A 15,331-nucleotide genomic window follows, 5' to 3' on the forward strand; every position below is an offset into this window, starting at 1 on the left:
CTCTAAAAAGAACCTTTAGGGTATTAATTCACAATGTCAAATGCAACAAAACAGCTCAAGAATATAATATTCTTCATTGTTATATTTGATGATGATGATGATGACGGCCAAACTACTCTCATTCCCTCAGCTGGGAAATGATAAAAAGTTCTTCTTGAACTTTTTGCACCAGCTTCGTAGTGGTATTTATTAGGCTTTATGTGGAAGACAGCATTATTTAGGGGTCAAACATGGAAGGAGAAAGAAAAGGAGGAAACCTATTGAGAAAAAAATAATACCTTCTGTAGAGCCGAGTAAATGTTCTAGTTTTATACACTTAAAAAAGAAGAAGAACAAAAGAATGGAAGAAATAGGACTGTTGATGGACCATGATTTCTTACTCAGGTTAAAGGGATCCAAGGGATGGATCCAATCACTGCATGTGACTCATTGTTAGTAAAATAATGGTGTTGAGGTAGGTTCACATAGCCAAACTTGACTTCTTCAGTTGATTTTGGAAATAATAGCCATTGTATTGTCCAGACAGACCTTATGATCTATACATTAAGATGAGTCAACATAAGAAAAATATCCTCATAAAAAGACTGGAACTCTTTAAACTGATCTCTGTAGCACCAGTAGCAACTAAGTGAGAGTCAAAAATCAACAGGTCCTACCACTGTGAACCAACAGACACTTAAGCCTCAACTGCAGATAGTAGACAGCAGAGAACTTTCACCAAACACATTCTTGGTGTGGGCTTTCTCTCAAGGACCTCCTAGGAAGTCTATCAAAAACCTACACCATTACTTAGCTGTAGGAGATGAGACACTATTTCTACAATCATACTGAAAATGGAAAAGTCACATGAATGCTCAATATCATGTGCATTTTACTTTTAATCACAATGGCTACAGTCATTTAAGTCAGGAAATCAAGTTGAATCATTTGGCTTTTCTAATCTACTGAAACTAGAAGGTAGGATGTCTCTCTTTGTTCATTCTTGATGATCATGCAAAATATGAGAGTTTCTTCAATATATTATTTTATATATAACATATAAATGCTATTTATAATTTTTAAAGTTCAGCAAATTAATATCTGTGACATGCTAATATAAAAATAAAATATAATTAGCAAAATGGTTTAATTATCTAGGTGATGAATAGTAGGAATTCCTGTTACTTTACCTTCTGAATTAATAAACAATCAATGGGGTGTCTGGGTGGCTCAGTCTGTTAAGTGTCTGCCTTCAGCTCAGGTCATGATCCCAGAATACTGGGATGGAGCCCCGCATTGGGTTCTCTCTGTGGAAAGCCCGATTCTCCTTCTCCCTCTGTCTGCCACTTCCCCTGCTTGTGTGCTCACAGGCCCACTCTCTCTCTCCCTAATAAATAAAATATTTTAAAAAGAAAATATATAAATTTGTATTTCCATAAGAAAGGTGTCAATATAGCCACATTTGTGGCAAACAGAACCCTGTATTTATGTACATATAGCTACAGAGATACGTAAATGAAACCTAAAAAATTTCAAATTTGGAGAAACAATATGAGAGGAAAAAGCTTTTCAGATACATGTGCAGTTTTGTGCAATTTATTCATAAAGCAACTATCACTTTAATTCGAAAGACAGTATATTTTTTATTTTAAAAAGTTGAGTGCTTATGAATAAAAGTACCTTATGAATATTGGTGAGTATTGTTATATAATATATAGTATTCACAGAACATGATACATATCATACTTTTTCATCTCTTTATGGACATATAAGTCAAGAATTTTAAATATTGTTCATTATTAATTTGTAGTAGATATTACTCAAATGCCTCCATTTATAAAAAAGCAAACCTAAAGGATGAGCATTATCAAACATGCCTTAATTGAAAGAATGATTGCATGGCTGACTGGGAAACAGAGCCCAAGTCTTTGGATTACTGATTTTATTCTCTACAACAATAATCTCTACCAGTTAATTTCTGTGCTAAACACAGGTGATCCCAACTATCTTTATAGGCATTACAACCTTCTCATAACAAAGCAAAATAAGTATACTTAAAAAGAAAACCATAAAGGGCATATGGGTGGCATAGGCACTGTTGAGCATCCAACTCTTAGTTTCGGCTCAGGTCATGATCTCAGGGTCATGAGACAGAACTCTGAGTCAGGCTCCATGCTCAGTGGGGTGTCTGCTTGAGATTCTCTCTCTCCCTCTCCCTTTTCCTCTGCTCCTCTCCCTGCTAGTACATGTTCTCTCTCTCCCGAATAAGGGGAAAAAAAAGAGAAAACCACAAAGTATTTGGAATAGAGAAAAGGCAAATAATAGAGTCAAAAGTGAAATAAAAAGTGTCAAACTTAGGAGGAAGGGCTGCTGTAATGAACTATGCTCCTGTTCTTCAGTCAATTCCTAGTTTATTTGGTTCTATCCCTCAGTACTTCAATAGAGCACAACAGAACCCCAGCTGACCCAAATACTTCACAAGTTCTGTTTAAGGATGGGTTACCTATTGATTCTCCTTGACTTTAATATTGGAAATCCTTTGCATAAGACTATCTTGCTACCTTGGGAGAAATATTAAACCCAAATGAAATTTCCTTGATGTTGAGGAACTAATTATTCTATAGGTGAGGCCTGCAAATGTTTTCTTAAAGGGCCAGACAGCAAATGTTTGGGGCTTTGTAGGCCACAGGACTCTACTGTGAAAGCAGCCATAGACAATATACAAATAGATGGATATGGTTGTGCTCCAATAAAATCTATTTTAAAAAATAGGCTGATCGGTTGGATTTGGCCCGTGAGCCATTATTTGCCAACCTCTGGTCTAGAATACCTTTATGCTGGAAAAATACTTCTTCCATAATTTTTTTTTCTTCCATACGTTTTTAAGTTAGAAATTCTCATGGAATACTGTTCCTGTAGTCAAAAGGGCTGTATTAAATATTTTTCTTTAGAGAAAATGTACACATCCCAACAAAGGTTGCATCAGTTTGGGCTCTACTAATTGGACATTTGTGGTAATGTATCTTAGAACTACACTGAGGTTTACCACTGCACTATCTAAAGAGCATTTGCCTACTGTAGTAACAGGGTAAAAGATGACTGATGCATAAATGCTCAATCTACTTTATAAATGAACTTAAAGTACCACAGCAATTGTAGGTATATAGACTAAGATTATTAATTAGAAATGCATTTTACCTATTGCAGTATATCAGGGTCAATCTTTATTTCAAAATGGCCTTTAGCTACACCCGTACATGAAACCAGTAAAACAACATTTATTTCACACTTTTATATAAACCCCTACTGTTCTGTAATTCAGACTGCCCACCTTTAAAGTCTGTAACGTTTTACTAAAACATGAGATATTCATTCCTTCATTCATTCAAAATATTTACTGAATGTTCATTAACAGATAGGTACTGTTTTATAAGCTGAAGATTTAAAAATATAATACAGTCCTACAGTTAAGGAATTCTCAGTCTGGCAGAGAATCTCTTTGGAAAATATAACTGATAAAACAATAGTATTATGGTGGGATTAAGTTAATATGAAAATTAATTTCCAACTTTTAAAAAAGCTCTAAGTATTAAGTATTAGATATCTTAAATATTATATTATTCCACATATACTCCTATTTATTTTTCATTATTTGATATTAAATGAAATAAAACAGGAGCTATTGATTTTCAGATATATAATAAAACAAAGCAGAACGGTTTATGCTACAAAGTCTTTTTTAGACAAACATTTAACAAAAGCCCTCGATGTCGAATATTGTATATAGAATAACTCTGTATGTTTAAGATAAAGACACTTGGAGTGTTTTTGAAGGAGTTTTAGTGGGCCTGAGGACAGAGCTGAAAGTCAGTAAGAGGGAGTGAGAGGGAAGAAAGAAGTATTAATTTTAAAATAATTTTTTAAAAGAAGGGTTTAACACTGACAAAGACAAATTAGTTCTCATTATAACATATGCAAATAGAAGTGTTTTTTTTGAGGGAAGGTCATATTTTAATGTATCTTTTCCTTCTGCAACTAAAAATGTTTTTCCCTATCCTAACCTGGTCCAAAACAATTGATTTTTACTTTTTTTTTAAAAGATTTTATTTATTTATTTGACAGACAGAGATCACAAGTAGGCAGAGAGGCAGGCAGAGAGAGAGGGGAAGCAGGCTCCCTGCTGAGCAGAGAGCCCAATGCAGGGCTCGATCCCAGGACCCTGGGATTATGACCTGAGCCGAAGGCAGAGGCTTTAACCCACGGAGCCACCCAGGTGCCCCTTGACTTTTACTTCTTTATTTTGTTCTGCAGGTAGAAAGTTGAAAGGGGAAAAGTACAGACACCCAAACAATGGGTATAAACATGTTTATGAGGAAAGAGGCAGAGGCTATCATTTACTGAGCAGATACCTTGAGCATCCTGCATACCAAATGCAGTGGCCAAGGAGAGGTAAGATTTTCCTTTTTTTCTTTTCCCTCTACTAAGGACACCCAGAACCACAAAATTATTTAAAGATATTTTTCTGGCTGCTTATTAAGTTGTTTTCTTTTGGGGCAATTGGCATGACAGACTGGGTTCTTATTCTTTAGCATCATATAATGGGAATTTTTAAGTTATGCAATTATAAAAAAAATGTATTGATATTTAAGATACCTTTATATATCTGTCACTTTATTCTTTCCTCATGACTTGTAGGTTAATTATGTAGCTATATAGTCACATAAAATTTCATTGAAAAAGTTATAAGCATTACTAGTTGTTGGACATGAAACAACTTATAACATTTGGACTTACATGGACTTTTCATTTATTCTCAAGCTAAAAAGCTAAATGATAGTGAAATTGTATAAAACATTTCAGAATTAGATTGTACAAATAATTTTCATTTTGTAAAGAGTACACATGTTTTGTAAAGATTTCTCATGCTTCAGCAAATAAGAAATAATGATAAGAATACACATTTTCTTATTTAAAGCCTAAAATTTGGAACAGAAAAGCTAGCATGTTGCTGACAGTTTCAAAAGCAACTGTGAAAAGCAAACAAGCCAATGCAAACAAAACAGTTTTCTGAAAAAAAAAAAAAAAAAAGAAAAGAAAAGGGATAATGATTCTACATATCAGCACTGATTTAAATTATTTTAACATATACTTTAGAAGCACGGTAATTTATGGATGTCTCTTTAAATGGAATATAAAGAAAGAATACTGAATATCTAACGGACTCAAAGTAATATACATATATTCTACAAGTTGAGTCTACATGCATAAGAGTGACTTCCAGAAACAAGCCTTAGTATATTCCTTTCCATTCATTTGGAAACTTCCTAATACTTAGGTAAAACGTGCTTGATAAGACCTACTAATGAAAATGGTAAAATAAGAACAGTGTATAGTTTTCCTGTTTAATAAAAACCTAGCAAACATACTAAGTAATTAAGTTTGGATTTACATTTCTTCATTTACCACTTCTGACATTCACAATATAGTTGACTCTTGAACAATATGGATTGGTGACAGACGGTGACTCTCCATGCAGTAGAAAACAGGCATATAACTTCTGATTCCCTCAAATTTAATTAATATCCTACTGTCGACTAGAACCCTTACCAATAATATAAAGTTGATCACATATTTTGTATGTTATACGTATTAAAGTTGATCACGTATTTTGTAAGTTTTATGTACTATATGCTATATGCTTACAATAAACTTAGCTAGAAAAAAGAAAATATTAAGAAAATCATAAGAGAAAATACATTTACAGTACTGTCTTGTATAAAATCCATGTAAGTAAATCTGCAAAGTTCAAACCCATTTTTCAAGGGTCAACTGTAGTTAAAAGTAGATGTGAAGTTTTCCCCAGTCTGTACAGTACATATGCAGAATGTAACATACAACTTTTTTAGTTATTGTTAGTCTGAAACTGTCTTGTCCATTACCATATTTACTGACCTCTTCTGGGACTCTCATGATTGAAGAGAATGCCATTCACTGCAAAGAGATTATATGCTTCCCGGAAGTTTACCACAATCCAATAGGCATAGAGTTTAGCAGCCCCTGTTGGAATAATTTTTTTAAAAGCAAATAAAAGATGGTGTATTATAATAAAAGATGGTGATTTTTCACCCACCTTAAACAAGTAACAACTTGCAAAAATTAATTTGTAATATACTAAGTTAGAAAAAGATAGGAGTCAAAGCCAATGACTAAAGGTTCCTTTGCCAGTTAATCATGTGCACAAGAAAATATTTAAGATTTTTTTTTTTTAGTTTTGTAATACCCACAGTTCTGTCTTCTACAATCTAACTGATTTGGTGATAATATACGCAATAGATCGAGTTGACCTAAGGTCTTATATCCGTTTTCCTAGTTTTAAGGAGTTAGAAAAGGAAAAAAAAATGAAATCTTAATATTCTAGATGCTTTGAAGTTTAATCACTGAAGCCTTTCATGAATACTCTTTTTAAAATACATAAGATATAACTGACCCCCTTTAAAAAAAAAAAATTGAACCCAGGGAAACTTCCATTGGGGAAATAAAAAACATGAAACCTATCACTTCAGCAAATCTCACAACAGTTAAGTAAAAAAAGTCTTGTGGGTCTAATTTTCCTTTCAAAGTGATGTGTACAGAAGGGCTGGATGAACGTGGATCACTGAAGTGAAGTGGTAATTTCATCCTGGAGGCAATGACAGCAAATACTTAGAGTGAGCAGTGTATAATGTTCTGCTTCCCAATTTCTAGTCACTTTAGTCTAATCTTAATGTTATTCTCACAGTCAAATGATTTCAGATGAGAGACAGGAATGGATTTAAAGCAGAAACACATGCATGCCTCATGCCAAGAGAACATGCATGGCACATGCACAAGGCTGTACCCATGAATTCTCACCATACGGTGACCGAGGATAAAAAGGAGTCGTCTCCTTCTGGGGTATTTCTTGCACTTTCCCATAGAGTTCACTTGTTGAGGCTTGGTAGAACTTCACAGAGTTGATAAGGCCACAGGTTTTAACTGCATCCAGAAGCCGTAAAGTGCCAACTCCATCAACATCCGCAGTATATTCAGCCAGGTCAAAAGAAATCTGGAAATAGCAGGTGAAGATAGTACCACATTAATGGGTAGCAGCAACAAAGGTGCTGACAGTGGTAACAAACACATCTTACATTTCACATACTTAGAAATGTTGTTTGTGACAAAATATTATTTTCTAATAGCAGAATAAGTACATGAATGTCATCTATTTCTAACATCAAATGGTTGAAAATATCTTAAGAAATACCAACAAATTATCTATGGTAAAATGAAGAACAATTATTTTTTCAAAGGCTTTATTTATTTGAGAGAGAGAGAGAGCACAAGTGGGGTAAAGGGCAGAGGGAGAAGCAGACTCCACTGAGCAGGGAGTCCAATGCAGGATCCCATCCTAGGACTCTAGGATCAGGACCTGAGCCAAAGGCAGATGTTTAAATGACCAAGCCACCCGTGTGCCCCAATGAAGAACAATTCTAGGCTGAAGTTCCTAAGGCAGTGTTTCTCAAAGTACAAATCCCTGCTCCTCTGAATCATCTGGGAGGTTTCTAAAAATTCAGAATTGAACCAATCTCTTGGGGATGGAAGCCTAGAAAAATCCCCATTTATGAGTCCCAGTTGACTTTTACTCTCGGAGAAGTTTGAGAACATGTGCTTTAGACACAGTTGATTCTTTAAAATATTGTTAATTTTAAAATATTGTTATTAAAATATTTTTAAATAAAATCAAGAATTACATTTTATTTTATTTTTTTTAAGATTATTTATTTATTTATTTGACAGAGAGAGATCACAGGTAGGTAGAGAGGCTGGCAGAGAGAGAGGGGGAGGGGAGCAGGCTCCCTGCTGAGCAGAGAGCCCGATGCGGGACTCGATCCCAGGACCCTGAGATCATGACCTGAGCCGAAGGCAGCGGCTTAACCCACTGAGCCACCCAGGCGCCCCAAGAATTACATTTTAGTATATTACATATATACATATAATCTTTTAATTATGAGACACTGACTACAGTAAGATGCTAACGTATAAAACTGAGTGATTTCTAAAAAGAGGGTGTTAAGGAATAATTCTGTATTTTTTAGTTTCTTAACATAGTCCTTAAAAAAAAGGTGACTGATATGTTTTTTCTAAAATTATTTCTAAACATAATAAACAAGTTAACCTAATATTAAAATACCCCAAAATAGTATGGATGAAAATCTTTGTTGCTGGTTTATTTGCAGGTCACAAATACAGCTGGTCACAATGCAAAGATGCTTCCTTTCTGCCTGGAGAATGACCTCAATACTCACCTGGAAAAACTCGGCTCTGCAGTGAGGAGGTTACTGGCCCACATTGCTGCTAGTCCTGAGTGTTACTTGGGCACAAGCTACAGTCTTGTCTGTGCACAGGGTATTTAGGGAACAGGTGAGAGGTGACAAGGCACCTGACTCAAGACTACTACACTCATGTAATCTAAGCCTGTCAGTAAAACTCACAGCAGCTATGAGATAAAACAATAAGTGTTTTTCATCTCCAATCTTTCAAAGTCAAGAAAGCACAATTTGGGGTTACTTTATTCTTTTCAAATAATGGTTTACTGCAATAATTTTACATACCATAAAATTTACATACCTTCTAAAGTTTACAACTCACTGGCTATTTATTTATTTATTTATTGGACAGAGAGAGAGATCACAAGTAGTCAGAGAGGCAGGCAGAGAGAGGAGGAAGCAGGTTCCCCGCTGAGCAGAGAGCCCGATGCGGGGCTCGATCCCAGCACCCTGGGATCATGACCTGAGCCGAAGGCAGAGGCTTAACCCATTGAGCCACCCAGGCGCCTCTGGTTTTTTAGTATATTTACAGCATTGCACAACCATCACCACTGATGAATTCCAGAATATGTTCATTATCCCCAGAGAAAACTTGGTACCCATCATTAATCACTTACTGTCTTCCCATCACAACCCCATGGCCACTAATCTACTTCCTGTATCTATGCAGTGACCTATTCTGGATATTTCATATATAGAATCATAATATGTGGCCTTTTGTGACTGATTTCCTTCACATATCATATTTTCATTTCTCTTGGATATGTACCTAGGAGTAGAGTCATTTTCATACAACATGTAACATTTTGAGGAACTGCCACACTGTTTTCTAAAGTAGCTGTACCATTTCACATTCTCACCAGCAGTAAATAAGAGTTCTAACTATTCCCTACCCTACTCAGTACTTACTGTGGTCTGTCTTTTTGAGTGTGAAACTATACATCACTGGACTTTTTTTTTTTTGTATTATTAAGGTATAATTATTAAGGTATAATTGACATATTAGATGTGGGAAAAGATAACCAGAGACCAGAAGAACACTTCCTCTAACCTTTGCTTTCAGAGAAAAAGGAGGCTCAAAATATCAGTAGGCTGGAAATACCTAAGACCACACAAGCAGCTGCACTATTTTACTGTTCCTCAAGACTTTGAATCTACAAGCAAAAGTTGTTAATCAATGAGAACAACAATAAAACATTACTTTCTACTGTCAATCAGTCTTTCTCAGCAGAAATCCAGCGAAGCTGTCATTTACGTAGCAACTAGGACTTGAAGCTCATCTGTTTTAATAGCCACAATAAGAGTGTGGGTCCAGAAGAATTTCAGGTCGGTGGGCAGGAAGGGCTTTCTTGAGGGGATCTAGAGAGGGTACATTCCTATTTTAGAAGCACCTTCCCTAAACAGCAGGGCATCATGTCCTGACATAGGAAATACAAAGGTGAAAAGAAACAGACCTCTGTCCTTCTCACCCACCTTACAGGTAATGCATGCAACAGGGACTAGGAGAGACATGGCTGAAATGTGTGTGCAGCTACAGAGAGATAATAAGGACAAATGAAAGAAGGGATCAGGGAGGAGATGGCCTGCATAAGCAAGTGCAGGGAGGATGTGAAGCATTCTAATGGATGGGCCAGCATGAGCAAAGGGAGGGAAAATGCACTGGCCATGTTTGGGAAATAACAAGTCTCTAGTTTCAATGGAGAAAAGGACGAGAAACAGAAGACACTGATTTTGTACACACCAGGAGAGGCCTTTCTGGAACAGGCTTTCTGTGTGGGTCTGTAGTTGGGTTAACAGGTACTAAGGAGGCAACAATGTTTCAGAACAGAGGAGCAGCATCATTCCCACCAGGGCTTCTCGCTATGCATGACAGTCTCAGTCTTAGCTCTATTTGCTCCCAGCCCAGCCAAGGCCCAGCTCAGAAACTTTTATTCCTCACATTTACAAGCCTAATTTTATATGATTTTTTCCCCTTACATTGTGCTTATATTTTTGTTCAAAACCTTTTATAATTATGAATTTGGGCATCAAATAATCATAAGGTTATTACTTTACTGAAGTGATAAACTCCTGCTAGACTAAATAAATGTGACATCTTTGTTTACCTTTGTATGCTCAATGTAAATTAATATGTAGTTTCCATTAATTTTTTGAAATCTTCTAAGCAGAGTAAGGACTCCCATTGGGAATCAGAACTTCCATTATATAGAACAAGGGAACGATTCCCAGATAAACCATACTCTGTAACAACTTTGATGAGACACTGCAACAATGAACTGTTTCTGTCTCTTTCCACTTCCCACACTGTGGGAAAACTCTGTAGGGACTAGAGTTTTCCATGTGTCATCCTTATTGCTTACTATCAATGTGGGGTATGAAAAGATCTGTTGAATGAATGAATGACTAAAACTAATTTTTTTTCACAAGTTAACATTTTTACCCCTAAAGACAAATTGAAACTTTTACTAATCAGAGTGGAAAAGATATATGGTACTCTACTCTCAGGAGTTTTCTGACATTTTTGCTTTCTTGAAGAGCACAGTTCCTACTGTGGAAGGTCAACCACACTGTAGTGTCTTACCAAATCTTATAATCCTTCCCATTTACTAATATCTAAAGGAAGCTCAGCTATCCCAAGGACATTCCTTCAGTTTGAAAATTTTCATTTCTGAAATGGGTTTTTTTCCCTACTTCAGCAGTAACACCTCAATCACAATGCTTTGCCATATTCTGTATCCTCCAAGAATATCTGGTCCCATTCTTTAAAACTTTTCTTGACTCTCATTTAAGACCACAGATTGATGAAAAGAAAACAATTAAACTAAGTCTCTTTAGCTTTGTAGAAAATCTTAATTTAAAAATACTTTGTGACTCCAATTATCACAAATCAACTATATCATACATCTTTTTCTTTTCTAGTTTACAGGGTTGTATCAGCTGGTGATAAACACAGAAAAAACTATAATGATTTCTATGTGAGAAAACAGAATCAGAAGTAATTATCCAATTTCTCAAGAAGCTTGCAAGATTCTTTACTGAAGAGCAGAAATAATCAGCAAGTTTACTTCATGAAATTCATTACATTGGGATGGTTAACCAAGGTCCACAAGGTCTACGGATCGAATTTAAGGGGGCACACACTAATCTGGATAAGCAAAATATACACTTCCACTTTAATCAAATTCTATATGAAATTTAGAATTTCTCTCAATTTTGAATATAGGCAAAAATCCTTGGCAGTAATAGCGCCACATGTGACTTTCCCACCAATGGCTATAATAGACATTTTTATACTATAGCATAGTTGTTACAGAGGTCTAAAGTATCACTTGAGCCCATCATTGCTTTGAACTCACAGTAGTGACTTCAGGTCTTGTTATATAATATATCACATTACATTACTACTTCACAAGCTTGCCTTGCAAATATTATATCACCAATATATGAAAATAATTAGTTTCTTTTATAATCCTAAGTGTTTTTGCTTTATATTTTTGAAAAACATTACTCCGAGAGTTCCTATAGGCTTCACCAAACTATTGAAGGAGTCATGGCATAAGAAAAGAATGTCTGCTGTATACCGGGGGTATCAAAGAGTCTTAATATTTCAGAATGTGGTTAAAGAAAAAAGCTCATCTAAGAGAGATCCTATGTTAGTTCAGAAAACAAATTTAAGAAAACCGGAATGATATCAAACACCTTTTCTGACCACAAAGGAATGAAACTAAAAATTAAACACATGAAGAAAACCAAAAAATATGGCAAGTCAACAACATGCTACTGAAAAACCAATGGGTAAATGGAGAAATCAAAAGAAAAACAAACAAAAAATACCTTGAGACAAACACAAATGGAAATGTAATATACCAAAATTTATGGCATGCATGCCTATCACAAGAAATATAGAAAGTTTTAAATAAACAATCTAACTGTAGCTTCAAGGAATTAGAAAAAGGAGAGCAAACAAAAGACAAAGTTAGTACAAGAAAGTAAACAACAATGATTAGAGGAGAAGTAAATGAAATAGAGATTAAAAAATAAAGAAGACAATACTAAAGATCAGTGAAACTATGGACTAATTTTTCATTAAAGATAAACAAAACTGGGACGCCTGGGTGGCTCAGTTGGTTAAGCAGCTGCCTTCGGCTCAGGTCATGATCCCAGCGTCCTGGGATCGAGTCCCATATCGGGCTCCTTGCTCCGCAGGGAGCCTGCTTCTCCGTCTGACTCTGCCTTCCACTCTGTCTGCCTGTGCTCGCTCTCGCTCGCTCTCTCTGACAAATAAATAAAATCTTAAAAAAAAAAAAAAGATAAACAAACTGACAAATCTTTACCTAGACTCACCAAGAAAAAAGGAGAGGACTCAAATAATTAAAATAAAAAATGAAAGAGATGTTAAAACAGAAACCAGAGAAATGAAAAAAAATCACAGGAGACTATTATGACCAATTAAACAAGAAACTAGACAACTTAGAAGAAATGAATAAATTCCTAGAAACATACAACCCACCAAGACTGAATCATGAAACAGAACATCTGACCAGACCAACTACAAAAGGAAATTGAATCAGTAATTAAAAACCTCCTAAAACACAAAAGTCCAATACCAGATGGCTTCACTGGTTAATTGTGTCAAACATTCAAAGAAGAATACCAATACTTCTCGAACACTTGCAAAAAACAGAAGCAGGGAAAACTTTTCCAAATACATTTTATGAGGCCAACATTACCCTGATACCAAAAGCAGACAATGATGCCACCAAAATAAATCAATAAATCAATCAATCAATAAATAAATGGCTAATATCCCTGATGAACATAGATACAAAAATTCTCAAAAAAATTAGCAAACTGAATTTTAATGATCATTAAAAAACTTATACACCATGATCAAGTGGAATTTATTCCAGAGATGCAGAGACACATGGATAGTTCAACAGCAGCACATCAGTCAATGTGACATATCAAACTAACAAAATGAAGGATAAAAATCATATCATCACCTCAAAAGATGCACAGAAATCAACTGACAAATTCACCACCTATTTATGATAAAAACTCAACAAAATGAGTAAAAAGGAAATGTATTTCTACATAATAATGGCCATATACAACAAGCCCATAGCTAAAATCATATTAAGTAGTGAAAGGATGAAAGCATTTCTTCTAATATCAGGAATAAGACAAGGATGCACACTTTCACCACTTTTACACAAAATAATATTCGAAGTCCTAGCCATAGCAGTTAGGAAAGGAAAAATAAATAAAAGTCATCCAAATTGGAAAGGAAAAAATAAACTATCACTATTTGCATATGATAAGATATTATATGCAGAAAACCCTAAAGGCTCCAACAACAACAACAACAAAACCTACAACTGTTAGAACTAATAAAGTCAGTAACGATAGGGGATATAAAATCAACCCACAAAAATTTATTTTGTTTCTGTACACTAATAACATATTATTAAAAAAGAATAATTAAGAAAACAATGCCAATTACAGTTGCATCAAAAGAAGAAAAAAATAAAAATAAATTTAACCAAGGAGATGAAAGGCCTATATATGGAAGACTACTAGTCATTAATGAGAGAAACTGAAGAAGACACAAATAAATGGAAAGATATTCCACGTTCATGGATTGGAAGAACTAATATTGTTAAAATGTCCATACTACCCAAAGCAATATACAAATCTAATACAATCCCTATCAAAATTATACTGGCATTTTTCAAAGAAATAGAACAAACAATCCTAAAACCTGTATGGAATCACAAAAGACCCCTAAAACCCAAAGCAATCTTAAAGATTTTTATTTATTTATTTGACAGACAGAGATCACAAGTAGGCAAAGAGGCAGGCAGAAAGAGAGGGGGAGGCAGGCTCTCTAAGCAGAGAGCCTGATGCGGGGCTCAATCTCAAGACCCTGAGATCATGACCTGAGCCCAGGCAGAAGCTTTAACACACTGGGGCACCCAGGCGCCCCAACCCAAAGCAATCTTGAGAAAGAACAAAACTGGGGGCATCATGCTTCCTAATTTCAAGCTGTATTATAAAGCTATAGCAATCAAAACAGTATCAGCATAAACAGATCAGATGAACAGAGACCGCTAATATAATCAATGCACATATGAATGATTAATTCATGATAAAGGATTCGAGAATATATGATGGCGAAAGGACAGTCTCCCCAATAAGTGGTATTGGGGAAACTGGACAGCCATATGCAAAAGAATTAAACTGGACCACTATTTTACACCAAATACAAAAGTTTATTCAAAATGGATTAAAGACTAAAACACAAAACCTGAAACCATAAGACTCCTAGAAGAAAAAACAGGTGGTAAGGTCCTTGACATTGGTGTTGGGGATGATTTTTTGGATTTCACACCAAACACAAAGGCAGCAAGAGCAAAAATAAACAAGTGGGACTATATTAAATTAAATCTGCAGAGTGTAGGAAACCATCAACAAAATGGAAAGGCAGCCTACTTGTTGGGAGAAAATGCTTGTTAATCGTGTATCTGGTAAGGGGCTAATATCCAAAATATATAAAGAATTCATACAACTCAATAGCAAAACAAACAAACAGAAAACCCCAAATCAATCTAATTTAAACATGGGTAAAAGATCTGAATAGACATTCTCCCAAAGAAGACATACACGTGGCCAAGAGGTACCCAAAAAGGTGCTCGACATCATTAACCATCAAGGAAATGCAAACCCAAACCACCATGAGATACCACCTCACACCTGTTAGAATAGCTGTTCTCAAAAAGTCAAGAGAGAGCAAGTGTTGGTGAGGAGGTAGAGAATAGGGGATCCTTGTGCACTGTTGATGGGAATACAGGAATGCACTGGTGTAGCTACTATGGAAAACAGTATGGAGTTCCCTCAAAAAATTTAAAACAGAACTACCATATGATCCAGAAATTCCACTCTGGGTATTTGCCCAAAAAAACCAAAAACATAGGGGTACTTGGGTGGCTCAGTCAGTTAAGCAGCTG

General features: G+C 35.4%; 1 protein-coding gene across 2 annotated transcripts in view; it reads right to left on the bottom strand.

Moving 5' to 3' along the window:
- GMDS (GDP-mannose 4,6-dehydratase) overlaps positions 1-15,331 on the bottom strand; it is a 617,806-nt gene that overhangs the window by 324,697 nt on the left and 277,778 nt on the right. For both annotated transcript variants that reach the window (XM_059399334.1, XM_059399333.1), the window contains exons 5-6: positions 6,871-7,063; positions 5,932-6,036 (exon numbers count right to left, since the gene is read on the bottom strand). In XM_059399334.1, coding sequence (XP_059255317.1) covers positions 5,932-6,036; positions 6,871-7,063 — 298 coding nt within the window. The remainder of the gene's footprint in view (positions 1-5,931; positions 6,037-6,870; positions 7,064-15,331) is intronic.

Source organism: Mustela nigripes, chromosome 5, assembly GCF_022355385.1.
Source record: "Mustela nigripes isolate SB6536 chromosome 5, MUSNIG.SB6536, whole genome shotgun sequence".
Taxonomy (NCBI): domain Eukaryota; kingdom Metazoa; phylum Chordata; class Mammalia; order Carnivora; family Mustelidae; genus Mustela; species Mustela nigripes.